At 36.2% G+C, this 26,048-nt stretch overlaps 3 protein-coding genes across 3 annotated transcripts in view; 2 read left to right on the top strand and 1 right to left on the bottom strand.

The window, feature by feature from the left end:
- Positions 1-12,359, top strand: part of LOC137397078 (ubiquitin carboxyl-terminal hydrolase 24-like) — an 89,349-nt gene extending 76,990 nt beyond the window's left edge. Inside the window, exons 35-36 of the mRNA XM_068083366.1 lie at positions 1,753-1,885; positions 11,561-12,359. Coding sequence (XP_067939467.1) covers positions 1,753-1,885; positions 11,561-11,704 — 277 coding nt within the window. The 3' untranslated portion in view covers positions 11,705-12,359. The remainder of the gene's footprint in view (positions 1-1,752; positions 1,886-11,560) is intronic.
- On the top strand, positions 11,871-15,471 carry LOC137387069 (uncharacterized). Its single transcript, XM_068073363.1, has 2 exons — positions 11,871-11,886; positions 14,318-15,471. Exons 1-2 carry the CDS (start codon positions 11,871-11,873, stop codon positions 15,334-15,336), a joined length of 1,035 nt encoding a protein of 344 aa, XP_067929464.1. The 3' UTR covers positions 15,337-15,471.
- Positions 15,444-22,745, bottom strand: LOC137401828 (uncharacterized). The gene is made up of 3 exons (XM_068088303.1): positions 21,582-22,745; positions 21,385-21,451; positions 15,444-15,855 (listed from the first exon to the last, which is right to left on the bottom strand). The coding sequence occupies exons 1-3, from the start codon at positions 22,711-22,713 to the stop codon at positions 15,444-15,446; spliced, it is 1,611 nt and encodes a 536-aa protein (XP_067944404.1). The 5' UTR covers positions 22,714-22,745.
- Positions 22,746-26,048: the final 3,303 nt, after the last annotated feature.

Consider the following 26,048-nt stretch of genomic DNA (forward strand, 5'->3'; position numbering starts at 1 on the left):
TAAGAATATAGAGTTCAGTGTTCATAAGAGTATAGAGTTCAGTGTTCATATTTATAAGAGTATAAAGTTGAGTGTTCATATTCATAAGAGTATAGAGTTCAGTGTTCATATTTATAAGAGTATAAAGTTGAGTGTTCATATTCATAAGAGTATAGAGTTCAGTGTTCATATTTATAAGAGTATAAAGTTGAGTGTTCATATTCATAAGAGTATAGAGTTCAGTGTTTGTACTGATAATAATAGTATAGAGTTGAGTATTTGTCTTGATTATCTTTTACATTAGAGTTGTTATAGAAATAATATTTTAAACTTTTTGCACTGTAGCTCATGTTGATCATTATTCGTAAAGATATATTTCATTCACAAAGGTGAACATTAGGTAAAATAAACCATAACTTAATTACAAATAGGTAAGTTTGAAACATAGCAGACAGCCGTTAAGCCGTTAAGGGTTATTGGTTTCCTAGGGTATCAACTACTCAACCCCTACTCAACCCCTACTCAACCCCTGCTCAACCCCTACTCAACCCCTACTCAACCCATACTCAACCCCTACTCAACCCCTACTCAACCCATACTCAACCCCTACTCAACCCATACTCAACCCCTACTCAACCCCTACTCAACCCCTACTCAACCCCTACTCAACCCCTACTCAACCCATACTCAACCCATACTCAACCCCTACTCAACCCCTACTCAACCCCTACTCAACCCATACTCAACCCCTACTCAACCCATACTCAACCCCTACTCAACCCATACTCAACCCCTACTCAACCCCTACTCAACCCATACTCAACCCATACTCAACCCCTACTCAACCCATACTCAACCCCTACTCAACTTGTCAGTAGACCCGTACTTATATAGTTCTAATTTTAAGGAGTTTTTAACGTCTGGCTACACATACACTAACGAATTGTGTTGCTTCCGTAACCCAAGCATTGACGATGCGTCAGCAATGCTTTGTCAGTGCATCGGCATCGTTGTTGACACGTCATTTCAGAACGAACATGTTGGCATTTCCAAAGCATGCTCGATACATCCATGATTGGCTTTCAAACATTGATTACAACGGGGCTTCATGCAAACAACTACTTATGCGTGAGCAAAAGATATTCTCACTTGCAGCGTGCATGCAAAAGATCTCACTTGCAGCGTGCATGCAAAAGATATTCTCACTTGCAGCGTGCATGCAAAAGATATTCTCACTTGCAGCGTGCATGCAAAAGATATTCTCACTTGCAGCATATATGCAAAAGATATTCTCACTTGCAGCATATATGCAAAAGATATTCTCACTTGCAGCATATATGCAAAAGATATTCTCACTTGCAGCATATATGCAAAAGATATTCTCACTTGCAGCATATATGCCAAAACCACTAACTAGTCTAAATTGGAATTTTTTATGAAACATTTTAGATGTTTTTTGTAATTAAATATGTTAAAATCCTTCTGATCTGTAGTTTAATTTAATTCATAAACTTGAAGCATTTTGCACTTGCTTGTTGTAACAGCTAATGTGTAGCATTTTTAAGCAAAATGTAGGGGGATGATTAAACATGTTACAATGCAAGTACCCTGACGATACTTATGTAATAGGACTGGAGCATCCAGCAAAGACGTCATAATCAATCAATTTGTCAAAATTGCGAATCGTGTAGTAGTGTCGGTGTGTGAGCCACAGCAAATATTCACGCAATGTGTTGCATTTCGTTGATATGTCCTTCCAACATACTTTTGCAGTTGTTCCAGCAAGTGGCAATGGTGTGTTGACTGGCTGAAAAGAAGAATGGAGGAGAACAGTTGGCTCCGACATTCAACTACCTCTAATGAAGATTCTCTCTCAAGAAACTTTCAGAGGACAACTAGTGCGCAGGTCAGCTCTCATCAGCATCTCTCGTCAGCAGCTCTCGTCAGCAGCTCTCATCAGCATCTCTCGTCAGCAGCTCTCGTCAGCAGCTCTCGTCAGCATCTCTCGTCAGCAGCTCTCATCAGCATCTTTCGTCAGCAGCTCTCGTCAGCATCTCTCGTCAGCATCTCTCGTCAGCATCTCTCATCAGCAGCTCTCGTCAGCATCTCTTATCAGCATCTCTCGTCAGCAGCTCTCGTCAGCATCTCTCGTCAGCATCACATGTCAGCAGCTCTCATCAGCATCTCTCGTCAGCATCTCTCGTCAGCAGCTCTCGTCAGCATCTTTCATCAGCAGCTCTTGTCAGCATCTCTCGTCAGCATCTCTCGTCAGCAGCTCTCGCCAGCATCTCTCGTCAGCAGCTCTCGTCAGCATCTTTCGTCAGCAGCTCTCGTCAGCATCTCTTGTCAGCAGCTCTCGTCAGCAGCTCTCGTCAGCAGCTCTCGTCAGCAGCTCTCGTCAGCATCTCTCGTCAGCATCTCTCGTCAGCAGCTCTCGTTAGCATCTCTCGTCAGCATCTCTCGTCAGCATCTCTCGTCAGCAGCTCTCGTCAGCATCTCTCATCAGCAGCTCTCGTCAGCATCTCTCATCAGCATCTCTCGTCAGCATCTCTCATCAGCAGCTCTCGTCAGCACTTTATCTTATCCCCTTATGTCACTCACGCTTTATAGCAGTTTCGTTCACGGTGAAAATCTTAGCAGTTGTTATGCTAGTAAAACTCAACCATATGTAGCCGTGCTCAAAATTTGTATTTCTCTGTCAGCCAATGACTCATGCTTTGTAATACTACGACTCGTCTGAGGAAGGTGTTTGCTTATGTTTACGGTCCCAAACATACTCCTATTTGAACACCTCTTTAAAAATTTTGTTATCAATTCCATCATCAATATCGTATTAATTGTCACAAATGTTTTATGAGCGCCTTGCATTTTGTTTGATTTTTCCTAAAAGCAATGAAAAGTACTCGAGAGCGATTATAAATGGCGTTAAAATAATTAGATTATATAAAAATACTAGCTGTACTACCCGGCGTTGCCCGGGTAATAAAAAGTCTGGACAGAAAATTGATTTGTATTTAACATATAACAATATTTGCCATTCTAACTTTTCAACTACATATCATGAGAGAAGTGTTTTGTGTTGTTGAAATAAATTGAGAGAGAAAATAAAAACAACTGTAAAAGTTTTCAAACTTTGTCAAAGAACTTTTAAACTTCATTTCATGAGGAAAAAGTTTTGTGCAGGACAACTAAATTAAAAATAAATAAAACAACTGTAAAGGTTTTCAAACAACCATAAATTTAAAATTTTATAACTTGAAAGAAGTGTTTTGTTGAAATAAATTAAAAGGACAAATAAAAATGTAAGTGTTTTAATGTAAATGTGAAATCATTAGCAAGTAATGGCTAAATATAGTCTATTTCGCTACGATTACAATCAAAAATTATTTGGTATACAATAATGATTTCAGTTCGTTTCAGTGTTGGTATGCAAAAATTTGCATGCCAATTTTCGCATGTCAGTGTCGGCGTGCGAAAATATCGTAGGCTATTATCAGACGTACATAGAATGGTATAGAAACCCGTAGTCATTATCTAATGCAATCAATTCCTGGCAAAAATCATCATCATTAAAAATAGTACCAAAATACTATGTTAACCTTAGTAACTATAGGTACCTACAATGATTTTAGTGTATTTTGTGGTTATGATCTGCTTGCCCAAGATAATATAACATTACAATGTACTATGTGGAGAGTTTTTACTTTCGAGACAGACGTGTAACATATACGCTGAATCTAACTTAAATGAATTTAGTTTACTAAACACATACTTGAAGGAAGTTTTAGTATGTATTTTAGTAAACTTTTAACAGAAATCTTATTATTGCGAAATGTTTTTATTATAACGGATACCAGAAACAGCGTATAACGGATACGGATAACTCGCCATGGCGAGTTTAGCGTCGTATATCTTTTAATAACATATCCAATCAGTACACAAATCAGCCAATTTTATGTAAGTTCGAGATAAATTATTGTCGATGTCGTGGGACGGAATAAATTATTCCTAACGAAAAAAAAACGAAGAAGCATCGTGTTGCATAAATTTAGGTCCCAAAATATTTTGGCATCGTAACTCGTGGGCGCAATGCTAAAATAACTAGCATGCACATGGGATATGCTGTACAGTCATACTTCGACTTACGAGCTTAATGCGTTCTGAGACTGAGCTCGTATGTCAATTTACTCCCATGTTGGTGCAGTTTGTTTATATATAGAACAATAAAATATATATTGATTGGTTTCCATACTTAGCCCATACTCTAAAAAATGCAAATAAAACACTCAAAACAAGATATTGTAACAGAAAAAAAGCCTTTTGGTTACTGTCCTAACTTACCACATGCTTTCAAAAAGCAACAAATAAAAAATAATGCAAGCAAATGTGATTAAGAAAAACCTATATAAAGACGTTTGCCTTTGTCGCCCTTTCAACATGTTGTGATTAGGACGAACACAGGTGTCATCACAAAGGGTTAATGCACGACCACTAGCCAACTTGTGCGAATGTCTATTTTTTACAGTCTTGATAGATAGCACCGGCCTTTTCAAATAGCGTCGTTTCAGTTACGGTGTCACCGGCCAATTGCTTGTCTTTTATCCAAAGCCTGAGCAGTCTCTCCATCAGCGGTCGTGAAGATCGCTGCTCCGTTTAGAAACTATGGTTAGTCATTTTGCAAACTAAATGCCCTGAATATAATCCTTCTGTTTGATAATTGTAGATGTATTTCTGTCATATTGCTGAGCTAGCTCAACCACACATACACATTTCGCAAATTTTTCAATAATTTTCCGTTTAATATCAATTGTTATCATTCGCTTTTTCTTTGCATTATCTTTCATTTTACTGGCAAACTTTCGGTCTACGCACAGTACTTTTAATTCACATAATTTTGCACTGAAAATCGCGCACAAAAATCACGGTACAAAAGTATAACCTGAGCAGTTAAAAATACAGAGGGATGCTGTTCACATAAAACACCTCCGACATACTTGGCAACTGACTCACGTGCTCGCATCTCAAACATGGCTCGTATATTAGTGCTATAACTTGCTTAAAAGCTGGCTCGTATCTCAAGTTTCTCGTACGTTGGGGCACTCGTAAGTTGAAGTATTACTGTATAGGAAAACGTCTTTGATCAATACGCCGTTCTAGCTCAGTGGTAGAGCGGAATTTTAATATCAGGATTTCAATATCTATAGCTGGAATGCAGACAGACGACAGACATACTTTGAGAAATATATATATATGTAGATGTGAAAAGGTAAAGCTAAAATCTTGAATTTTTTTCTGAAAGCTAAATTAAGAAAGTAATGGTTAACAAAAAAAGTTTTTTGCTACTCTTGTTAGGGGCACAATAATACCTTCTGTTAAAAGAAGTGTAAGTTAATAATTTCTGTTAATAGAAATGTAAGTTAATAACTTCTGTTAATAGAAGTGTAAGTTAATAACTTCTGTTAATAGAAGTGTAAGTTAATAACTTTTGGTAATAGAAGTGTAAGTTAATAACTTCTGTGAATAGAAGTGTAAGTTAATAACTTCTGTTAATAGAAGTGTAAGTTAATAACTTCTGGTAATAGAAGTGTAAGTTAATAATTTCTGTTAATAGAAATGTAAGTTAATAACTTCTGTTAATAGAAGTGTAAGTTAATAACTTCTGTTAATAGAAGTGTAAGTTAATAACTTCTGTTAATAGAAGTGTAAGTTAATAACTTCTGTTAATAGAAGTGTAAGTTAATAACTTCTGTTAATAGAAGTGTAAGTTAATAACTTCTGGTAATAGAAGTGTAAGTTAATAACTTCTGTGAATAGAAGCGTAAGTTAATAACTTCTGGTAATAGAAGTGTAACTTAATAACTTCTGGTAATAGAAGTGTAAGTTAATAACTTCTGGTAATAGAAGTGTAAGTTCTGGAGTAAAAATATGTTTTTGACCCATTATTGGCATAGTTTCGCTTTGCAGAAACTTCTTTTTTTATCGCAATTTGTTTTTGGCAATGACACATTACAACTACTAATCTTCACCAATTATAGATCTATCTGATCTATAAATCTGATCTATATATCTGATTTATAGATCTATCTGATCTATAAATCTGATCTATAAATCTGAGCTATATATCTGATTTATAGATCTATCTATAAATCGGACATGCTCACAATCTTTACGAAAATGGCTGAAAAAGTGTATGAGCTCAATCTGCAACGGATTTGTGATATTTTTATGACATCAGCTGATGTAAAAAAATTTTGCTGGTTGATTTGGTATTAAACATGTTTTATAGACCATATGGTTTAAAAATTATGAAGATTTATACGTGCACCTGTCAAATATTAGGTATAACCGAATATGTAATTAAGTCTGGGTAAAGGAATTAATTTGGTAGCACGGGAGTTAATTATGTACTTTTCACTATTTTTGTGTTTTATTTTCAACTAGCGAAATGCCCAGCATTGCACAGGTTTTAAAAATCAGCTTAAAAACAGTGACAGGTAATGTAGCCGCTTGCCATTAGTCTGGCACATTGCCAATGGCTAATTTGAGTAAGCTAGTTGATAAACTTACTAATAAGAGCCGTGAGAGCAAGCATAAAATGGTGTTGCACCATATGCAGAGCAGTATGCGTGTTTTCACCTACATACCGGCATATATCGCCCAATGAATCCATCAATCTTGTGTAGCTCAATTGGTAAGATCTTTGCCTGGCGAATGAGAGGTTCTGAGATCAAATCCAGCGTGATACGGATATTTCATTCCTAATGTTTAATAGGAAGCTAGCCATCATTTTCTTTTGACGTCCATCACCCTGTTTGCACATGCGTTCGTCTACGAAAAAACCGCCATCTTTGTAGAAAACGATCGTCATTCTCTTAATAGTACTTTTCAGTGTTGTTTTGACACTAAAATAAAAAATTTGCAAACAAAAGCATTGTTTGTAATTATTAATTGCAGAAGCTTCATGTTTTTAACGATAAAATGTGTCCATAAATTTGGCAGACAACGATAGAATGATGTCACAAAAAAGCGAAGGATAGCTGGACAAACCGTAACACACTCATACATACGCACAAACTATGAGATTTGTCTGTATAGATTTTTACCAACTTGTTTACTATTACTGACAGCAAATTTACTGTTCCAAGAAATGTTAAACCTCAAGTGTTTGAAATAACTTTGTGTGCCAAGAGAATGTTTGTTCCAATTTTACATGTCAAAAAGTCATGATGGATAATCAAAAGTTACAAAAGTGTTTATATCTGGTTGTAATGAGGGCAGTATTAGACTATGTTACAATAAGTGTTCATATCTGGTTGTAATGAGGGCAGCATCAGCGTATGTTACAATAAGTGTTTATATCTGGTTGTAATAAGGGTAACATCAGACTATGTTACAATAAGTGTTTGTATCTGGTTGTAATAAGGGTAACATCAGACTATGTTACAATAAGTGTTTGTATCTGGTTGTAATGAGGGCAGTATCAGATTATGTTACATTAAGTGTTTATATCTGGTTGTAATGAGGGCAGCATCAGCGTATGTTACAATAAGTGTTTATATCTGGTTGTAATAAGGGTAACATCAGACTATGTTACAATAAGTGTTTGTATATGGTTGTAATAAGGGTAACATCAGACTATGTTACAGTAAGTGTTTGTATCTGGTTGTAATGAGGGCAGTATCAGACTATGTTACAATAAGTGTTTATATCTGGTTGTAATGAGGGCAGTATCAGACTATGTTCAATAAGTGTTTATATCTGGTTGTAATGAGGGCAGCATCAGACTATGTTACAATAATTGTTCATATCTGGTTGTAATGATGGTAGCATCAGACTATGTTACGATAAGTGTTTATATCTGGTTGTAATGAGGGCAGTATCAGACTATGTTACAATAAGTGTTTGTATCTGGTTGTAATAAGAGTAACATCAGACTATGTTACAATAAGTGTTTGTATCTGGTTGTAATGATGGTAGCATCAGACTATGTTACAATAAGTGTTTATATCTGGTTGTAATGATGGTAGCATCAGACTATGTTACAATAAGTGTTTATATCTGGTTGTAATGAGGGTAGCATCGGACTGTTACAATAAGTGTTTATATCTGGTTGTAATGATGGTAGCATCAGACTATGTTACAATAAGTGTTTATATCTGGTTGTAATGATGGTAGCATCAGACTATGTTACGATAAGTGTTTATATCTTGTTGTAATGAGGGCAGTATCAGACTATGTTACAATAAGTGTTTGTATCTGGTTGTAATAAGAGTAACATCAGACTATGTTACAATAAGTGTTTGTATCTGGTTGTAATGAGGGCAGCATCAGACTATGTTACAATAATTGTTCATATCTGGTTGTAATGATGGTAGCATCAGACTATGTTACGATAAGTGTTTATATCTGGTTGTAATGATGGCAGCATCAGACTATGTTACAATAAGTGTTTATATCTGGTTGTAATGAGGGCAGCATCAGCGTATGTTACAATAAGTGTTCATATCTGGTTGTAATGATGGTAGCATCAGACTATGTTACGATAAGTGTTTATATCTGGTTGTAATGAGGGCAGTATCAGACTATGTTACAATAAGTGTTTGTATCTGGTTGTAATAAGAGTAACATCAGACTATGTTACAATAAGTGTTTGTATCTGGTTGTAATGATGGCAGCATCAGACTATGTTACAGTAAGTGTTTGTATCTGGATGTAATAAGGGTAACATCAGACTATGTTACAATAAGTGTTTGTATCCGGTTGTAATAAGAGTAACATCAGACTATGTTACAATAAGTGTTTATATCTGGTTGTAATGAGGGCAGCATCAGCGTATGTTACAATAAGTGTTCATATCTGGTTGTAATGATGGTAGCATCAGACTATGTTACGATAAGTGTTTATATCTGGTTGTAATGAGGGCAGTATCAGACTATGTTACAATAAGTGTTTGTATCTGGTTGTAATAAGAGTAACATCAGACTATGTTACAATAAGTGTTTGTATCTGGTTGTAATGATGGCAGCATCAGACTATGTTACAGTAAGTGTTTGTATCTGGATGTAATAAGGGTAACATCAGACTATGTTACAATAAGTGTTTGTATCCGGTTGTAATAAGAGTAACATCAGACTATGTTACAATAAGTGTTTGTATCTGGATGTAATAAGGGTAACATCAGACTATGTTACAATAAGTGTTTGTATCTGATTGTAATAAGAGTAACATCAGACTATGTTACAATAAGTGTTTGTATCTGGTTGTAATGATGGCAGCATCAGACTATGTTACAATAAGTGTTTGTATCTGGATGTAATAAGGGTAACATCAGACTATGTTACAATAAGTGTTTGTATCCGGTTGTAATAAGAGTAACATCAGACTATGTTACAATAAGTGTTTGTATCTGGATGTAATAAGGGTAACATCAGACTATGTTACAATAAGTGTTTGTATCTGATTGTAATAAGAGTAACATCAGACTATGTTACAATAAGTGTTTGTATCTGGTTGTAATGATGGCAGCATCAGACTATGTTACAATAAGTGTTTGTATCTGGATGTAATAAGGGTAACATCAGACTATGTTACAATAAGTGTTTGTATCTGATTGTAATAAGAGTAACATCAGACTATGTTACAATAAGTGTTTGTATCTGGTTGTAATGATGGCAGCATCAGACTATGTTACAGTAAGTGTTTGTATCTGGATGTAATAAGGGTAACATCAGACTATGTTACAATAAGTGTTTGTATCTGATTGTAATAAGAGTAACATCAGACTATGTTACAATAAGTGTTTGTATCTGGTTGTAATGATGGCAGCATCAGACTATGTTACAATAAGTGTTTGTATCTGGATGTAATAAGGGTAACATCAGACTATGTTACAATAAGTGTTTGTATCCGGTTGTAATAAGAGTAACATCAGACTATGTTACAATAAGTGTTTATATCTGGTTGTAATGAGGGCAGCATCAGCGTATGTTACAATAAGTGTTCATATCTGGTTGTAATGATGGTAGCATCAGACTATGTTACGATAAGTGTTTATATCTGGTTGTAATGAGGGCAGTATCAGACTATGTTACAATAAGTGTTTGTATCTGGTTGTAATAAGAGTAACATCAGACTATGTTACAATAAGTGTTTGTATCTGGTTGTAATGAGGGCAGTATCAGACTATGTTACAGTAAGTGTTTGTATCTGGATGTAATAAGGGTAACATCAGACTATGTTACAATAAGTGTTTATATCTGGTTGTAATGATGGCAGCATCAGACTATGTTACAGTAAGTGTTTGTATCTGGATGTAATAAGGGTAACATCAGACTATGTTACAATAAGTGTTTGTATCCGGTTGTAATAAGAGTAACATCAGACTATGTTACAATAAGTGTTTGTATCTGATTGTAATAAGAGTAACATCAGACTATGTTACAGTAAGTGTTTGTATCTGGTTGTAATAAGGGTAACATCAGCGTATGTTACAATAAGTGTTTATATCTGGTTGTAATGATGGTAGCATCAGACTATGTTACAATAAGTGTTTATATCTGGTTGTAATGAGGGCAGCATCGGACTATGTTACGATAAGTGTTTGTATCTGGTTGTAATGAGGGTAACATCAGACTATGTTACAATAAGTGTTTGTATCTGGTTGTAATGAGGGCAGTATCAGATTATGTTACAGTAAGTGTTTGTATCTGGATGTAATAAGGGTAACATCAGACTATGTTACAATAAGTGTTTATATCTGGTTGTAATGATGGCAGCATCAGACTATGTTACAATAAGTGTTTATATCTGGTTGTAATGATGGTAGCATCAGACTATGTTACAATAAGTGTTTGTATCTGGTTGTAATGAGGGCAGTATCAGATTATGTTACAGTAAGTGTTTGTATCTGGATGTAATAAGGGTAACATCAGACTATGTTACAATAAGTGTTTATATCTGGTTGTAATGATGGCAGCATCAGACTATGTTACAATAAGTGTTTATATCTGGTTGTAATGAGGGCAGCATCAGACTATGTTACAATAATTGTTCATATCTGGTTGTAATGATGGTAGCATCAGACTATGTTACGATAAGTGTTCATATCTGGTTGTAATGAGGGCAGTATCAGACTATGTTACAGTAAGTGTTTGTATCTGGATGTAATAAGGGTAACATCAGACTATGTTACAATAAGTGTTTGTATCTGGTTGTAATAAGGGTAACATCAGACTATGTTACAATAAGTGTTTATATATGGTTGTAATGAGGGCAGTATCAGACTATGTTACAATAAGTGTTCATATCCGGTTGTAATAAGAGTAACATCAGACTATGTTACAATAAGTGTTTGTATCTGATTGTAATAAGAGTAACATCAGACTATGTTACAGTAAGTGTTTATATCTGGTTGTAATGAGGGCAGCATCAGACTATGTTACAATAAGTGTTTGTATCTGGTTGTAATGATGGCAGTATCAGACTATGTTACTGTATCAGGCTGTTGTAATGAGGGCAGCATCAGTGTACATGTATGTTAAATTTAGTGTTCATATCCTGTTGTAATGCTTTTTCGTTTTAGTACACGTTAGAAAAGGCGACAGCCATGTTTACAAGCTCTCAAGCCAGCGGTTCATCCGATATGGAAGTCGATAGCATCCAGAGTGAGGACCAAATTGTAGCCATTCCTGATTCTGCTTTGACCCAAAATGACTTTGACTGCTGACCCCCCTTCGCCACCAGTCATCATTACACTATCTGCTTTAGATACACAGTCGACTGGGTCTCGAGAACTTACATATGAGCTGTTTTTAATTCACTACTCAACTACATAGGCATTCATTTCGCCTGGAGGTTGTTCCAAGAACAAGTACTTTTATTCTTTTATCGCCATGGCAATAGTTGTTGGTAATGTTGGAATAGTGTCTTGATACATGGAGTCTTTTTTAATCTTCGATACACATTTACCTTATTTACGTGTACTTAACATGTATCAATCAAATTGCTCAGTGTTTTAGATTATTGTAAAACGTTTTTGGCACATGTTGCTTCCATGAAAAATTTTGTACATAATTAGTTTCAATTGTAGTAGTTTCAATTTGACTAGTAGTAGATTTGACTGATTGGTTATATTCTATTTGTAATGCCATAACTAGCGGAGAAGAGTCCAATCCAGTCTCAGTCCAATATCAGTCCAATCCCTTTCCTAACTGATTCAATTCGTAGTTGATCTATATTGAAACTATGCAGATAACCTTACTATTTGAGTTTTGGAAAACATCAAATACGTATAGCTTAAGATGTTCATTGGCATTCTTTACTAGTGTAACGTATTACTGGGGTATTGAAATATATGTACTGTATGTATGCAGTCATTCTTCCTTCAAGCTCATATCTCATTGATTTACATACGCAATAATCTTCTTTTACCTACTTTTGATGTTTTTATAGAATAATCTTTATTTAAATTGTCACTTGCCTTTAATTGACATGTGTCACCTGCTATTACATGGGACTGGAATGCCCTGCTATTACATGAGACTGGAATGCCCTGCTATTACATGAGACTGGAATGCCCTGCTATTACATGAGACTGGAATGCCCTGCTATTACATGAGACTGGAATGCCCTGCTATTACATGGGACTGGAATGCCCTGCTATTACATGAGACTGGAATGTCCTGCAATTACATGAGACTGGAATGTCCTGCCATTACATGAGACTGGAATGCCCTGCAATTACATGAGACTGGAATGCCCTGCTATTACATGAGACTGGAATGCCCTGCTATTACATGAGACTGGAATGCCCTGCTATTACATGAGACTGGAATGCCCTGCTATTACATGAGACTGGAATGCCCTGCTATTACATGAGACTGGAATGTCCTGCTATTACATGAGACTGGAATGCCCTGCTATTACATGAGACTGGAATGTCCTGCTATTACATGAGACTGGAATGCCCTGCAATTACATGAGACTGGAATGCCCTGCTATTACATGAGACTGGAATGTCCTGCTATTACATGAGACTGGAATGCCCTGCTATTACATGAGACTGGAATGCCCTGCTATTACATGAGACTGGAATGTCCTGCTATTACATGAGACTGGAATGCCCTGCTGTTACATGAGACTGGAATGCCCTACTATTACATGAGACTGGAACGCCCTGCAATTACATGAGACTGGAATGTCCTGCTATTACATGAGACTGGAATGCCCTGCAATTACATGAGACTGGAATGCCCTGCTATTACATGGGACTGGAATGCCCTGCTATTACATGAGACTGGAATGCCCTGCTATTACATGGGACTGGAATGCCCTGCTATTACATGAGACTGGAATGCCCTGCTATTACATGAGACTGGAATGCCCTGCTATTACATGAGACTGGAATGCCCTGCTATTACATGAGACTGGAATGCCCTGCTATTACATGAGACTGGAATGCCCTGCTATTACATGAGACTGGAATGCCCTGCTATTACATGAGACTGGAATGTCCTGCTATTACATGTGACTGGAATGCCCTGCTATTACATGAGACTGAAATGCCTTGCTATTCCATGAGACTGGAATGCCCTGCTATTACATGAGACTGGAATGCCCTGCTATTACATGAGACTGGAATGGGCTAATGTTTGTCTTGCATTTCACTTCAGGTTTTTAAGAAGCATTTAGCTCTAGCTCCTGAGAAGGTTATCTTTGGCCATGCCCACTGATTCATTGTACCCTTGCTTGAGATTTGTAAAGCACCTGCAATTCTTCGTGAAGTAAAATCCACATTACCGATAATCTAAATAAATTCAGTGTTAGGCGCTTGCCTCAGCACCAGGATAAACCTTTTTTCAAGGATGTATGGTATGGAATGTCTGATATGAATTCTTTTTGTATCGCTGCAGAAAGGTGGTAGTTGCATGTCACTTCGTATATTAGCTTTGAAATTTACATTAATACTAGCTATCTTTCAAAGCTCCTTGGTGCAAGAGATACTGTTAGCTTAAATGCAACCACTTTATTTCACTTATCCATTCTAGGAGATGAAAGCATTTTATAGAACTACTGCTTTAAAATAAATTGATTCTATGTAGTGGTCATGCTTGGAGAGCAATGTGTCGCTTTTCAAGGATAATCAAACAGACAGAAGGCAGTCGCCTACATGTAGTTGCTAATGATTCACCACTACTTTTACCTTGTTCTTTGTTTGAATTGTAAACATATATCAGTTTATTAGGCACTTTTATTAGGTTTTCATTATATATGACAACAGAACTTAATAGCAAATAAAGCTACCAAACAGATCTATACACAAGTTTTGCTTATTAAAAAGCTGGAATTGTTTATGTATTTAAGGTGATTGTAAGTGCATTTTGTTGTCAAGTCAAAAGGTTAGGGTTAGTTTTGCTTAAACTCTACTTTGTTATTAGTATTGTAACTAGTGTTATAAGTATTGTAACTAGTGTTATTAGTATTGTAACTAGTGTTATTAGTATTGTAACTTGTGTTGTTAGTATTGTAACTAGTGTTGTTAGTATTGTAACTAGTGTTATAAGTATTGTAACTAGTGTTATAAGTATTGTAACTAGTGTTATTAGTATTGTAACTAGTGTTATTAGTATTGTAACTTGTGTTGTTAGTATTGTAACTAGTGTTGTTAGTATTGTAACTAGTGTTATAAGTATTGTAACTAGTGTTTTTAGTATTGTAACTTGTGTTGTTAGTATTGTAACTAGTGTTATAAATATTGTAACTAGTGCTGTAAGTATTGTAACTAGTGTTATAAATATTGTAACTAGTGTTATTAGTATTGTAACTTGTGTTGTTAGTATTGTAACTAGTGTTATAAGTATTGTAACTAGTGTTATTAGTATTGTAACTTGTGTTATTAGTATTGTAACTAGTGTTATAAGTATTGTAACTAGTGTTATAAGTATTGTAACTAGTGTTATTAGTATTGTAATTAGTGTTATTAGTATTGTAACTTGTGTTATTAGTATTGTAACTAGTGTTATTAGTATTGTAACTAGTGTTATTAGTATTGTAATTAGTGTTATTAGTATTGTAACTAGTGTTATTAGTATTGTAACTAGTGTTATAAGTATTGTAACTAGTGTTATTAGTATTGTAATTAGTGTTATTAGTATTGTAACTTGTGTTATTAGTATTGTAACTAGTGTTATTAGTATTGTAACTAGTGTTATTAGTATTGTAATTAGTGTTATTAGTATTGTAATTAGTGTTATTAGTAGCAAATGCCCACGTAACTGTTATATAACTAAAACCTTTGCAGTATCAAGTTATTGGTATATAAATTCATATCATGCTATAATGGTGAAAAGTACCTTCTGAACATTGGTAAAATTACAAATCGCATATTAACATTTTGCTATATGTGATCTTAAAACTTTGAGAGAATAGTTATGCTCGATAGGATCCGGTCAAGTTGCAGTGTGTTCCTATACATTTTTGCCTTTTGCACAACTATTGATCACATCGTATGCTGAGTCTCCTGGTCCAATGAGACCTCCAAAGCTAGGATGACCTCTGAGAGTTTGTTTAGCGGATCTCATAGAGTGATCGCCATCAAGGGTAAGAGCGCTGCTACCACTTTCATGTTGTGGTGATGCATTGCTACCAGGTCTAGGCAGGCTGTCCATTGAGCTCGTGATTGAGGAATCCAGGTATTCCTCACTTGTCAAATTTGTAGTTTCAGGCACTTTCATTTTCTCCATTTGCGCTTCTGCATTTTTTTCTTCCTGATTAATTTGATCAGTTGGGTTGTCAGCGTTGGCAGGTGAGCTAACAAATTTACTGTTACGGTAGACACAACTATCTGGCTGCGATAGGTTTACAGAACCGACATCCTTGCTAAAATGGAAAAATCATTTGTATCGGTGGAGGCGCGAAGGTGATCATAAGAAATCATAAGACAACTTTTCAAACTATCCACATCTTTTTGACTATCATTGACACCCTAATCAACCAATAAATATTAATAGGCTCTGAAATCTACTTTTTCAAACATTCTTCAAAGAAATGAGGGTGTTTCTGCGACTGCCAATCATGAATTGAGAGTTGCAGAGTACAACTTCCGCACATTCTCCAACCAACCTTCTCCCTCAACACATCTTACAAGCCAGCTGCTTTCCAAAGACCAGCTGCCCCTTTTATCCATTCATGTTCACTAAACTAGAAAAATTTGGTTTACGCTAGTTGCAATGCTGTGCATAGTATTATGTACACAATGTACACAATGTACACGATACAGCATAAAAGCACACATGGTACAAACTATCAAGCGGTACAAGTTGAACTAAGAACTAGGACACATGGATACTGTCTTTTTAATTAAAAATGTTTGTCAGTATTCACACCTTCCTGAGTATCACACATGTCATTACCAAAATGTATGGGAGGCTTGCGTGCTCTGACCAAACGTATGGGAGGCTTGCGTGTTCTGACCAAAACATATGGGAGGCTTGCGTGCTCTGACAAAACGTATGGGAGGCTTGCGTGCTCTGACCAAATGTATGGGAGGCTTGCATGCTCTGACCAAACGTATGGGAGGCTTGCGTGTTCTTACCAAAACTTATTGGAGGCTTGCGTGCTCTGACCAAACGTATGGGAGGCTTGCGTGCTCTGACCAAACGTATGGGAGGCTTACGCGCTCTGACCAAACGTATGGGAGGCTTGCGTGCTCTGACCAAAACGTATGGGAGGCTTGCGTGCTCTGACCAAACTGTCAGTCATATGCTGTTGCTTTTCACTCTCACCTTCATTGTTACTAGGAAATACATGTAATTAGCCAACATCAATGTTCTCATTGTTAGTTGATATATCAGTTTCCCAAGCCATAAACTGGATACAGATCTTAGAGCGATGAAGTCTCAGGCTCACTAGTGTGTCTAGTATTCCCAATTTTATATGCTTTGTTGAACACAATTAATTTCACTCCAGCTTCTCATGGAGTCGTACATTTTGCATTTTAGGATTTTATGAAGAGCCTGCCACCTGGCTTGAAAGGATTCAAATGTGTTCCTCATGTCATGTACGAACTGAGTGGCAAGACCTTGAGGCGTGGACTGTATCACATAGCTGTTAAGACCTTGAGGCATGGACTGTATCACATAGATGTTAAGACCTTGAGGCATCGACTGTATCACATAGCTGTTAAGACCTTGAGGCATCGACTGCGTCACATAGCTGTTAGGACTTTAAGGCATGGACTGTATCGCATAGCTGTTAAGACCTTGAGGCATGGACTGTATCGCATAGCTGTTGAGACCTTGAGACGTGGACTGTGTCACATAGCTGGTAAGGGTTTCAGCTAGAGTTTAACCATCTCCTTTGGATGAAAAGTTGTACTGATAAAGCTTCCCTTGTACAGACTTGCCAGATCGAGCAACCATTCTTCGTACGATTTTGTGGTTCCTCTCAGCAATTCCATTTCCTTGTTTTGATATGATATGCACAGCTGAATATGTAGTTGACCTTCCTTTTTGTCATTGGTTTGGCTATAAATGCATTTTGAATGCATGGCTCATTGTCCTTCAAAAGCTCCTGTTGCGGTCCTCTTTTCAGGAAGATCTGCTCAAGTATGATAGCAGTTGTCTCAGCTGCTTCACTGCGTAACTGTACCACATATTGGAGACTCTGTAGGGTCTACAATCTGTCAGTGCGAGATGGGGGATGCCATTATAATATGTGATATTGGATGCCAGTCTTAACTGTGTCTCCTCTGCTCCTAGCTCGTCATGTTTCCATGTTTCGCTGACCACCGACCTACTGGTCTACTCGCTGGACACTCCCTAACAGCCCTCAATACAGCTTCCCTTACGACTAAAACACCCTACTTACATCTAGCCAAATACAACATTTTATCATCACCAAGATTATGTGTGCCATGAGATCTTGCAAGTCTTTACTCGGGCTTGTACAACTGACAGCTATGACTCCTGCAGAATCTCTTAACCTCATTTTAGGAACTTTTGGAGAGACATCCCTTAAGTTGTCTTCTGATGTTACGAACTGACTCTCAATACTCAGCTTATATAGGCTGATTAACTCTGATATCATAAAGGGAATGAGGATGTTGAGGATGTTGTAATGAGGATTTCAGAGGTAACTAACCTCAGGCTAATGGCTGTCCTCAATAACAGATCTCTACCCAACTAAACACAGTTGCTGAACTATGCGTACCTTCAAACTAGAATGCATCTCAAACTCTATTTCACACCACCGCCCATACCTCTTATATGTCGCCTATAATTAAACAACATCGGTATGATTACTGTCATTTTTCCTCTGTCCTCGACAACCTCACCACCAAATTCCATTAACATTCCAAATGCATCACATCATACAATCCCCTTATCAGTACTAGGAAGTAACCATATACTATCAACAGTATCTTTATCCTCTAGTATTGCTTTAGTTTCACATAGCATAAGACTAAACACAAACAGGGACGGATACTCTTAGTCACAACCATTTGTTTTACATAGCATAAAATTAAACACAAACAAGGACGGATAATCCTAGTCACAACCATTTGTTTCACATAGCATAAGACTAAACACAAACAGGGACGGATAATCCTAGTCACAACCATTTGTTTCACATAGCATAAGACTAAACACAAACAGGGACGGATAATCCTAGTCACAACCATTTGTTTCACATAGCATAAGACTAAACACAAACAGGGACGGATAATCCTAGTCACAACCATTTGTTTCACATAGCATAAGACTAAACACAAACAGGGACGGATAATCCTAGTCACAACCATTTGTTTCACATAGCATAAGACTAAACACAAACAGGGACGGATAATCCTAGTCACAACCATTTGTTTCACATAGCATAAGACTAAACACAAACAGGGACGGATAATCCTAGTCACAACCATTTGTTTCACATAGCATAAGACTAAACACAAACAGGGACGGATAATCCTAGTCACAACCATTTGTTTCACATAGCATAAGACTAAACACAAACAGGGACGGATAATCCTAGTCACAACCATTTGTTTCACATAGCATAAGACTAAACACAAACAGGGACGGATAATCCTAGTCACAACCATTTGTTTCACATAGCATAAGACTAAACACAAACAGGGACGGATAATCCTAGTCACAACCATTTGTTTCACATAGCATAAGACTAAACACAAACAGGGACGGATAATCCTAGTCACAACCATTTGTTTGAGTCTTCTTAAGTTACACGCCAGAGCCGTGTCCAAATTGGTAGTGATTAAAATATTCCAGTACTCAAATATTTAAAACAAATCTATTTGTATAAATGCAAAAGTGATTTGGTAAAAAGTAGAGTTAAAAGAATTTGACAAATAAAATTGTTAACAGATATTTTTTCAAGCAATCTTTTAAAAGCCCATTTACCAATTATAAAACAGAAGTGTATGTTACCCCAGATAGTTGGCCCTTGTAAAATTAGCATTGATGCCAGTTTGGGTAGTATGATACTAGATTTAAACTGCCTCAGCTTCCTCAGCTTCCTCACCTTCACTTGACGCGCTACTAGGTCTAGTCCTGGATTACAACTAATGAACTTATTCAAGTTCTTATCATGGTCCATGACCGCTCTAAGTTTTATTCCCTTATTAGGTTGAAAATCATCCAACAACTTTAACACCTACTTTACCATGCACTCCCAAGTTATGTTCTGTTAGTCAGTACTGATTGAAGCCTCAGCCTCCTCATCATAAACCTCCCTACACTTCTCGTCTATTTCATATTTTACATATTGATTCCTTAGGACACACTGCCCATCCTTTCACTTCAATGACACAGTCCAATGGCTTCCAGTAAAACAAGCATGCCAGTGCATATTATCAACTATTTGAGAAGTGTTTCCAGAAACAGCTAATACTGCAACCATAGGTATCATAAGGCATATTGATCAGCTAATGCTGTAACTATAGGTACCATATACATGTAGGTATCACAAGGCATATTGATCAACTGCAACTATAGGTACCTTATAGGTATCACAAGGCATATTGATCAACTGCAACTATAGGTACCTTATAGGTATCACAAGGCATATTGATCAACTGCAACTATAGGTACCTTATAGGTATCACAAGGCATATATAGGTATCACAAGGCATATTGATCAGCTAATGCTGCAACTATAGGTACCTTATAGGTATCACAAGGCATATATAGGTATCACAAGGCATATTGATCAGCTAATGCTGCAACTATAGGTACCTTATAGGTATCACAAGGCATATATAGGTATCACAAGGCATATTGATCAGCTAATGCTGCAACTATAGGTACCTTATAGGTATCACAAGGCATATATAGGTATCACAAGGCATATTGATCAACATTACCAAAACTATGTACGCTAGTTGAACTGGCAACTGATCTACCTAAACTACTGATAGCATCCATACCGATTGCTGTAGAAAAGTCACGGATGAGTGATAAAAATGTCAAACAATCAAAGTTTACAGGGTAGCTACCTACCAGTATCATCAGCTCTACTTTTTTCAGATACCACATGGTGTTTTCATCTAACTTTTTACTATTTTTGGCACCCATTTTTGTTTTAATGTAGCCAATAGATTGAAAGACACACTGACACAACAGTCTGTCAACAGCCAGCATTTGTATTTAACACCATTGATCACAATGTTCTTGGTTGGCAACGGCGTTTTTATTGGTCTGATTCACTCCATTCATTGTGATTGATAATCACTCTTGACTTGAGAACTAAGTTTGCAGGATGAACAAACGCAGGATCAACAAAAAACAGAGACAGAAACTCAAGTTCAGTCATAAACTCTCAGTAGATTAGCAACCAACTCAAGCGTCTCTATTCAAACAAAGAATTAACCGCTCGTGCTCTATTATAGTTCTTGATAATATCGAAGAATCTAGTACTTTGAGTCAAAATAACTAATAGAAATGAGCATGAAAGCACGCATGCAATAAATTGCCAAACAGTACAAATTAAGCTATGGATTGCATTGCGACGCATGCATTCTGTTACAACATTTGCATACATGTAGTTTGTTTATCCTTTTTCTTTTGTTACCTGAATATATTTAACCTATACTTTGTACTCGCCAATACCTTATATTCACCTGAGCCTTTAAATCACCTATATCTTGTAATCATCTGCACCTTATATTCACCTATACCTTGTATCACCTATACCTTGTATCACCTATACCTTGTATCACCCATACCTTGTATCACCCATACCTTGTATCACCTACACCTTGTATTCACCTATAACTTGTGGTTACCTATACCTTGTATTCTTTTATATTTTGTGACTTTCTACAGCCTTTTGTCCTAGATGACCAAGTAGGCACTCAATAGCATTTTACAGCAAAATCACAGTACTTACCATGAGGTATTCCCACCACTCTGTGAGGATGCATTACCTTCCTCTTGAACCGGCCTTGCAAGTCCCTCTACAAATCAAAATTTAACAATAATTGCTTGACATTGCAAACAACCTTGACAACCTTGACATTGCAAACAACTAAAAAAATCAAATATCCTTGAAAAGGAGATGAAGCAAAATTATTTGGCTCTGGTTACCTTCTGGCTGCTCGCAGGGAGTGACAATTCTTGTCAATTCTGGAAGCATTCCACTATGGATGTTACACGGCCGAAGCAAAATATTTAGAGCAGTCGGGTCTACTGACTCTACAATCATTCTGATAGCAGGTGTATTTTTCACTCTGATGGCTTCGTGCAATGCTGTGTTTCGCTCTCTGTCTTGTTTCTCGAGAAGAGTAATGCGCTCGCCGAAGGTTAATGCGTGCAGCATGGTTGCAAGCATTGACATTGTTTCACGGCCATTATTAGTGCCACGCGTGCGTGCTGCATAGTGGAGAGCCGTTTGACTTCTCATATCAGTCGTGTAAAGCAAGTCAAACCAGAGACCATCAGCTTGATTATTTATCCGAAGGAGATCAAAAATGCACGTTACCATTTTCTCATTTGCATTCTCAACTGCAACATGAAGCAGTGTACGACCACCTTCATCCGCGCTTCTTATGAGTTTAAGGCGATTGTGGCAACATTTTTCTAAGCTTACAGCATATGTTAGAAGCTCTGAGTTTCCTTTCATGGCAATGTTATGTAAAATTGTATTGCCTTCCTTGTCTTTCCATAGTAAGAGCTCGTGAAGGCATTCTCGCTGCCTCTTTCCATTGGCTGCAACATCATCAAATATCAGGCTTAGGATGCACTTGAATGTTTTAGCATCTGGAAGAGAGGACGACTTTAGCAGGAAAGAGCTACCCCCTGAGTCTGTAGTAAGTGCGAGATCCTTTCTATAAGTGGGTGGGATGGTTCTTAGTAGGACCCTTACTAGCTCTTCATCATTTTTATAAATGGCTCTATGCAAGACGGTCCAGCCTCTGCTATTCGCTGTCTTAAGCAGCATCAATTTCTCCTCGTCATCTTTTAAACTATTTAAGATTCTTCGAGCCATTTCTCTGTTTCCCTGATCGATAGCTTCTTCAAGAGGGTTTATACCATTTCGGTTACATATTAGATACTCTGAGAGCCGTTTGTCTGCTGGAATGGTTTCTATAAAGCTTTGCAGCTCGTTGCCCCACTTCTTGTAGATGATGATATGCAACGGAGTATCGCCTAGTTTTTCCATGGTTTTAGACAACTCTTTCGCCTTTTCCGATAAACCAGTCATAGTCGCACCTTTCATTAAGCTTTAGCAATCATCTGTGAGCCATTCCACGCTTCACTACGAGAAGGAACTTAATCTTTTTTTCCGATTAGGGAAATAAAGATGTTTCTAGGGAATCGTTATGCAAGATGAATAATTATTTATTCATCCATGTGGAACCTAGAAGTCTGAAATTAAACATTCATCTATGCAAACCAAGTAGCCTGAACTGATGCAATCCTCACAAAACTGGTTTGCATGACTGTTATTCAATAGGACTAATCTTACACTACGCAAATACTATAAAAGTATTCCCCTCGTGCTTATTAAGTGACCCTTCAGATACCTTGAAGTGTACAAATACAGCTCAAATAAGTAGCTATTGCCATAACCTCAATTGTTGTGTAGCAATCAGAGTTGGTTGTGACCAAGATCATCGATGGATCGACAAAAATTATGGGCAAGGTGTTTCAAATATTCTTCTTATTTTAGATGCTTGAAAACTAATAGAGCCTAAAGTTCTATAAGCATGAAAAGGCAGAAACCAAGCCTAAGAGTCATGACAACTCTTGAAATTATTTCAAGAAGTTTTATGACTTTTAATAAAATAATAATATAATTTCAGTTATAATAATAAATTATGTTCAGTTTGATACTTTTCTTCTGTAAAACCTTATATCATAAAACACAGCTCAAACATTTGCATCACTTCGCCAACGGCAATTTTTTTTAAAATGAACTGTTCAAGAAGTTGTTTTACAAAATGTTTTGCTAAAAAAATTGCTACATCTACATTTGCTTTATTACAGCTGTGGTCTTTAATACAACTGTAGTTTTTATCACAGCTCTAGTGTTTATGACATCTGTGGTTTTTATTACAGCTCTAGTCTTTATTACAGCTCTAGTCATTATTACAGCTCTAGTCTTTATTACAACTCTAGTCTTTATTACAGCTCTAGTCTTTATTACAGCTCTAGTCTTTATTACAGCTCTAGTCTTTATTACAACTCTAGTCTTTATTACAACTCTAGTCTTTATTACAGCTCTAGTCTTTATTACAGCTCTAGTCTTTATTACAGCTCTAGTCTTTATTACAGCTCTAATCTTTATTACAACTCTAGTCTTTATTACAACTCTAGTCTTTATTACAACTCTAGTCTTTATTACAGCTCTATTCTTTATTACAACTCTAGTCTTTATTACAACTCTAGTCTTTATTACAACTCTAGTCTTTATTACAACTCTAGTCTTTATTACAGCTCTAGTCTTTATTACAACTCTAGTCTTTATTACAGCTCTAATCTTTATTACAACTCTAGTCTTTATTACAGCTCTAGTCTTTATTACAGCTCTAGGCTTTATTACAACTCTAGTCTTTATTACAACTCTAGTCTTTATTACAGCTCTAGTCTTTATTACAGCTCTAGTCTTTATTACAGCTCTAGTCTTTATTACAACTCTAGTCTTTATTACAACTCTAGTCATTATTACAGCTCTAGTCTTTATTACAGCTCTAGTCTTTATTACAGCTCTAGTTTTTATTACAGCTCTAGTCTTTATTACAGCTCTAGTCTTTATTACAGCTCTAGTCTTTGTTACAACTCTAGTCTTTATTACAGCTTTAGTCTTTATGACAACTCTAGTCTTTATTACAACTCTAGTCTTTATTACAGCTCTAGTCTTTATTACAGCTCTAGTCTTTATTACAGCTCTAGTCTTTATTACAACTCTAGTCTTTATTACAACTCTAGTCATTATTACAGCTCTAGTCTTTATTACAGCTCTAGTCTTTATTACAGCTCTAGTTTTTATTACAGCTCTAGTCTTTATTACAGCTCTAGTCTTTATTACAGCTCTAGTCTTTGTTACAACTCTAGTCTTTATTACAGCTTTAGTCTTTATGACAACTCTAGTCTTTATTACAACTCTAGTCTTTATTACAGCTCTAGTCTTTATTACAGCTCTAGTCTTTATTACAACTCTAGTCTTTATTACAGCTCTAGTCTTTATTACAGCTCTAGTCTTTATTACAACTCTAGTCTTTATTACAGCTCTAGACGTTATTCCAACTCTAGTCTTTATTACAGCTCTAGTCTTTATTACAGCTCTAGTCTTTATTACAACTTTAGTCTTTATTACAACTCTAGTCTTTATTACAACTCTAGTCTTTATTACAACTCTAGTCTTTATTACAACTCTAGTCTTTATTCCAACTCTAGTCTTTATTACAGCTCTAGTCTTTATTACAGCTCTAGTCTTTATTACAACTTTAGTCTTTATTACAACTCTAGTCTTTATTACAGCTCTAGTCTTTATTACAACTCTAGTCTTTATTACAACTCTAGTCTTTATTACAACTCTAGTCTTTATTACAACTCTAGTCTTTATTACAGCTCTAGTCTTTATTACAACTCTAGTCTTTATTACAGCTCTAGTCTTTATTACAACTCTAATCTTTATTACAACTCTAGTCTTTATTACAACTCTAGTCTTTATTACAGCTCTAGTCTTTATTACAGCTCTAGTCTTTATTACAGCTCTAGTCGTTATTACAGCTCTAGTCTTTATTACAGCTCTAGTCTTTATTACAGCTCTAATCTTTATTACAACTCTAGTCTTTATTACAACTCTAGTCTTTATTACAGCTCTAGTCTTTATTACAACTCTAGTCTTTATTACAGCTCTAGTCTTTATTACAACTCTAATCTTTATTACAACTCTAGTCATTATTACAGCTCTAGTCTTTATTACAGCTCTAGTCTTTATTACAGCTCTAGTCTTTATTACAGCTCTAGTCTTTATTACAGCTCTAGTCTTTATTACAGCTCTAGTCTTTATTACAGCTCTAGTCTTTATTACAACTTTATTCTTTATTACAGCTCTAGTCTTTATTACAACTCTAGTCTTTATTACAGCTCTAGTCTTTATTACAACTCTAGTCTTTATTACAGCTCTAGTCTTTATTACAGCTCTAGTCTTTATTACAGCTCTAGTTTTTATTACAGCTCTAGTCTTTATTACAGCTCTAGTCTTTATTACAGCTCTAGTCTTTGTTACAACTCTAGTCTTTATTACAGCTCTAGTCTTTATTACAACTCTAGTCTTTATTACAGCTCTAGTCTTTATTACAACTCTAGTCTTTATTACAGCTCTAGTCTTTATTACAACTCTAATCTTTATTACAACTCTAGTCATTATTACAGCTCTAGTCTTTATTACAGCTCTAGTTTTTATTACAGCTCTAGTCTTTATTACAACTCTAGTCTTTATTACAACTCTAGTCTTTATTACAGCTCTAGTCTTTATTACAGCTCTAGTCTTTATTACAGCTCTAGTCTTTATTACAGCTCTAGTCTTTATTACAGCTCTAGTCT

The sequence above is a fragment of the Watersipora subatra genome, chromosome 1 (assembly GCF_963576615.1).
Source record: "Watersipora subatra chromosome 1, tzWatSuba1.1, whole genome shotgun sequence".
Classification (NCBI taxonomy): Eukaryota; Metazoa; Bryozoa; class Gymnolaemata; order Cheilostomatida; family Watersiporidae; genus Watersipora; species Watersipora subatra.

What these genes read in the sequence shown, in the direction of transcription:
- LOC137401828 (XM_068088303.1), bottom strand. Translation starts at nt 22,713, where the DNA reads ATGAAAGGTGCGACTATGACTGGTTTATCGGAAAAGGCGAAAGAGTTG. An exon ending in TCCCTGCGAGCAGCCAGAAG is followed by an intron (nt 21,452 to 21,581) that starts GTAACCAGAGCC and finishes TTTGATTTGTAG; the next exon opens with AGGGACTTGCAAGGCCGGTT. An exon ending in AGTGGTGGGAATACCTCATG is followed by an intron (nt 15,856 to 21,384) that starts GTAAGTACTGTG and finishes TTTCCATTTTAG; the next exon opens with CAAGGATGTCGGTTCTGTAA.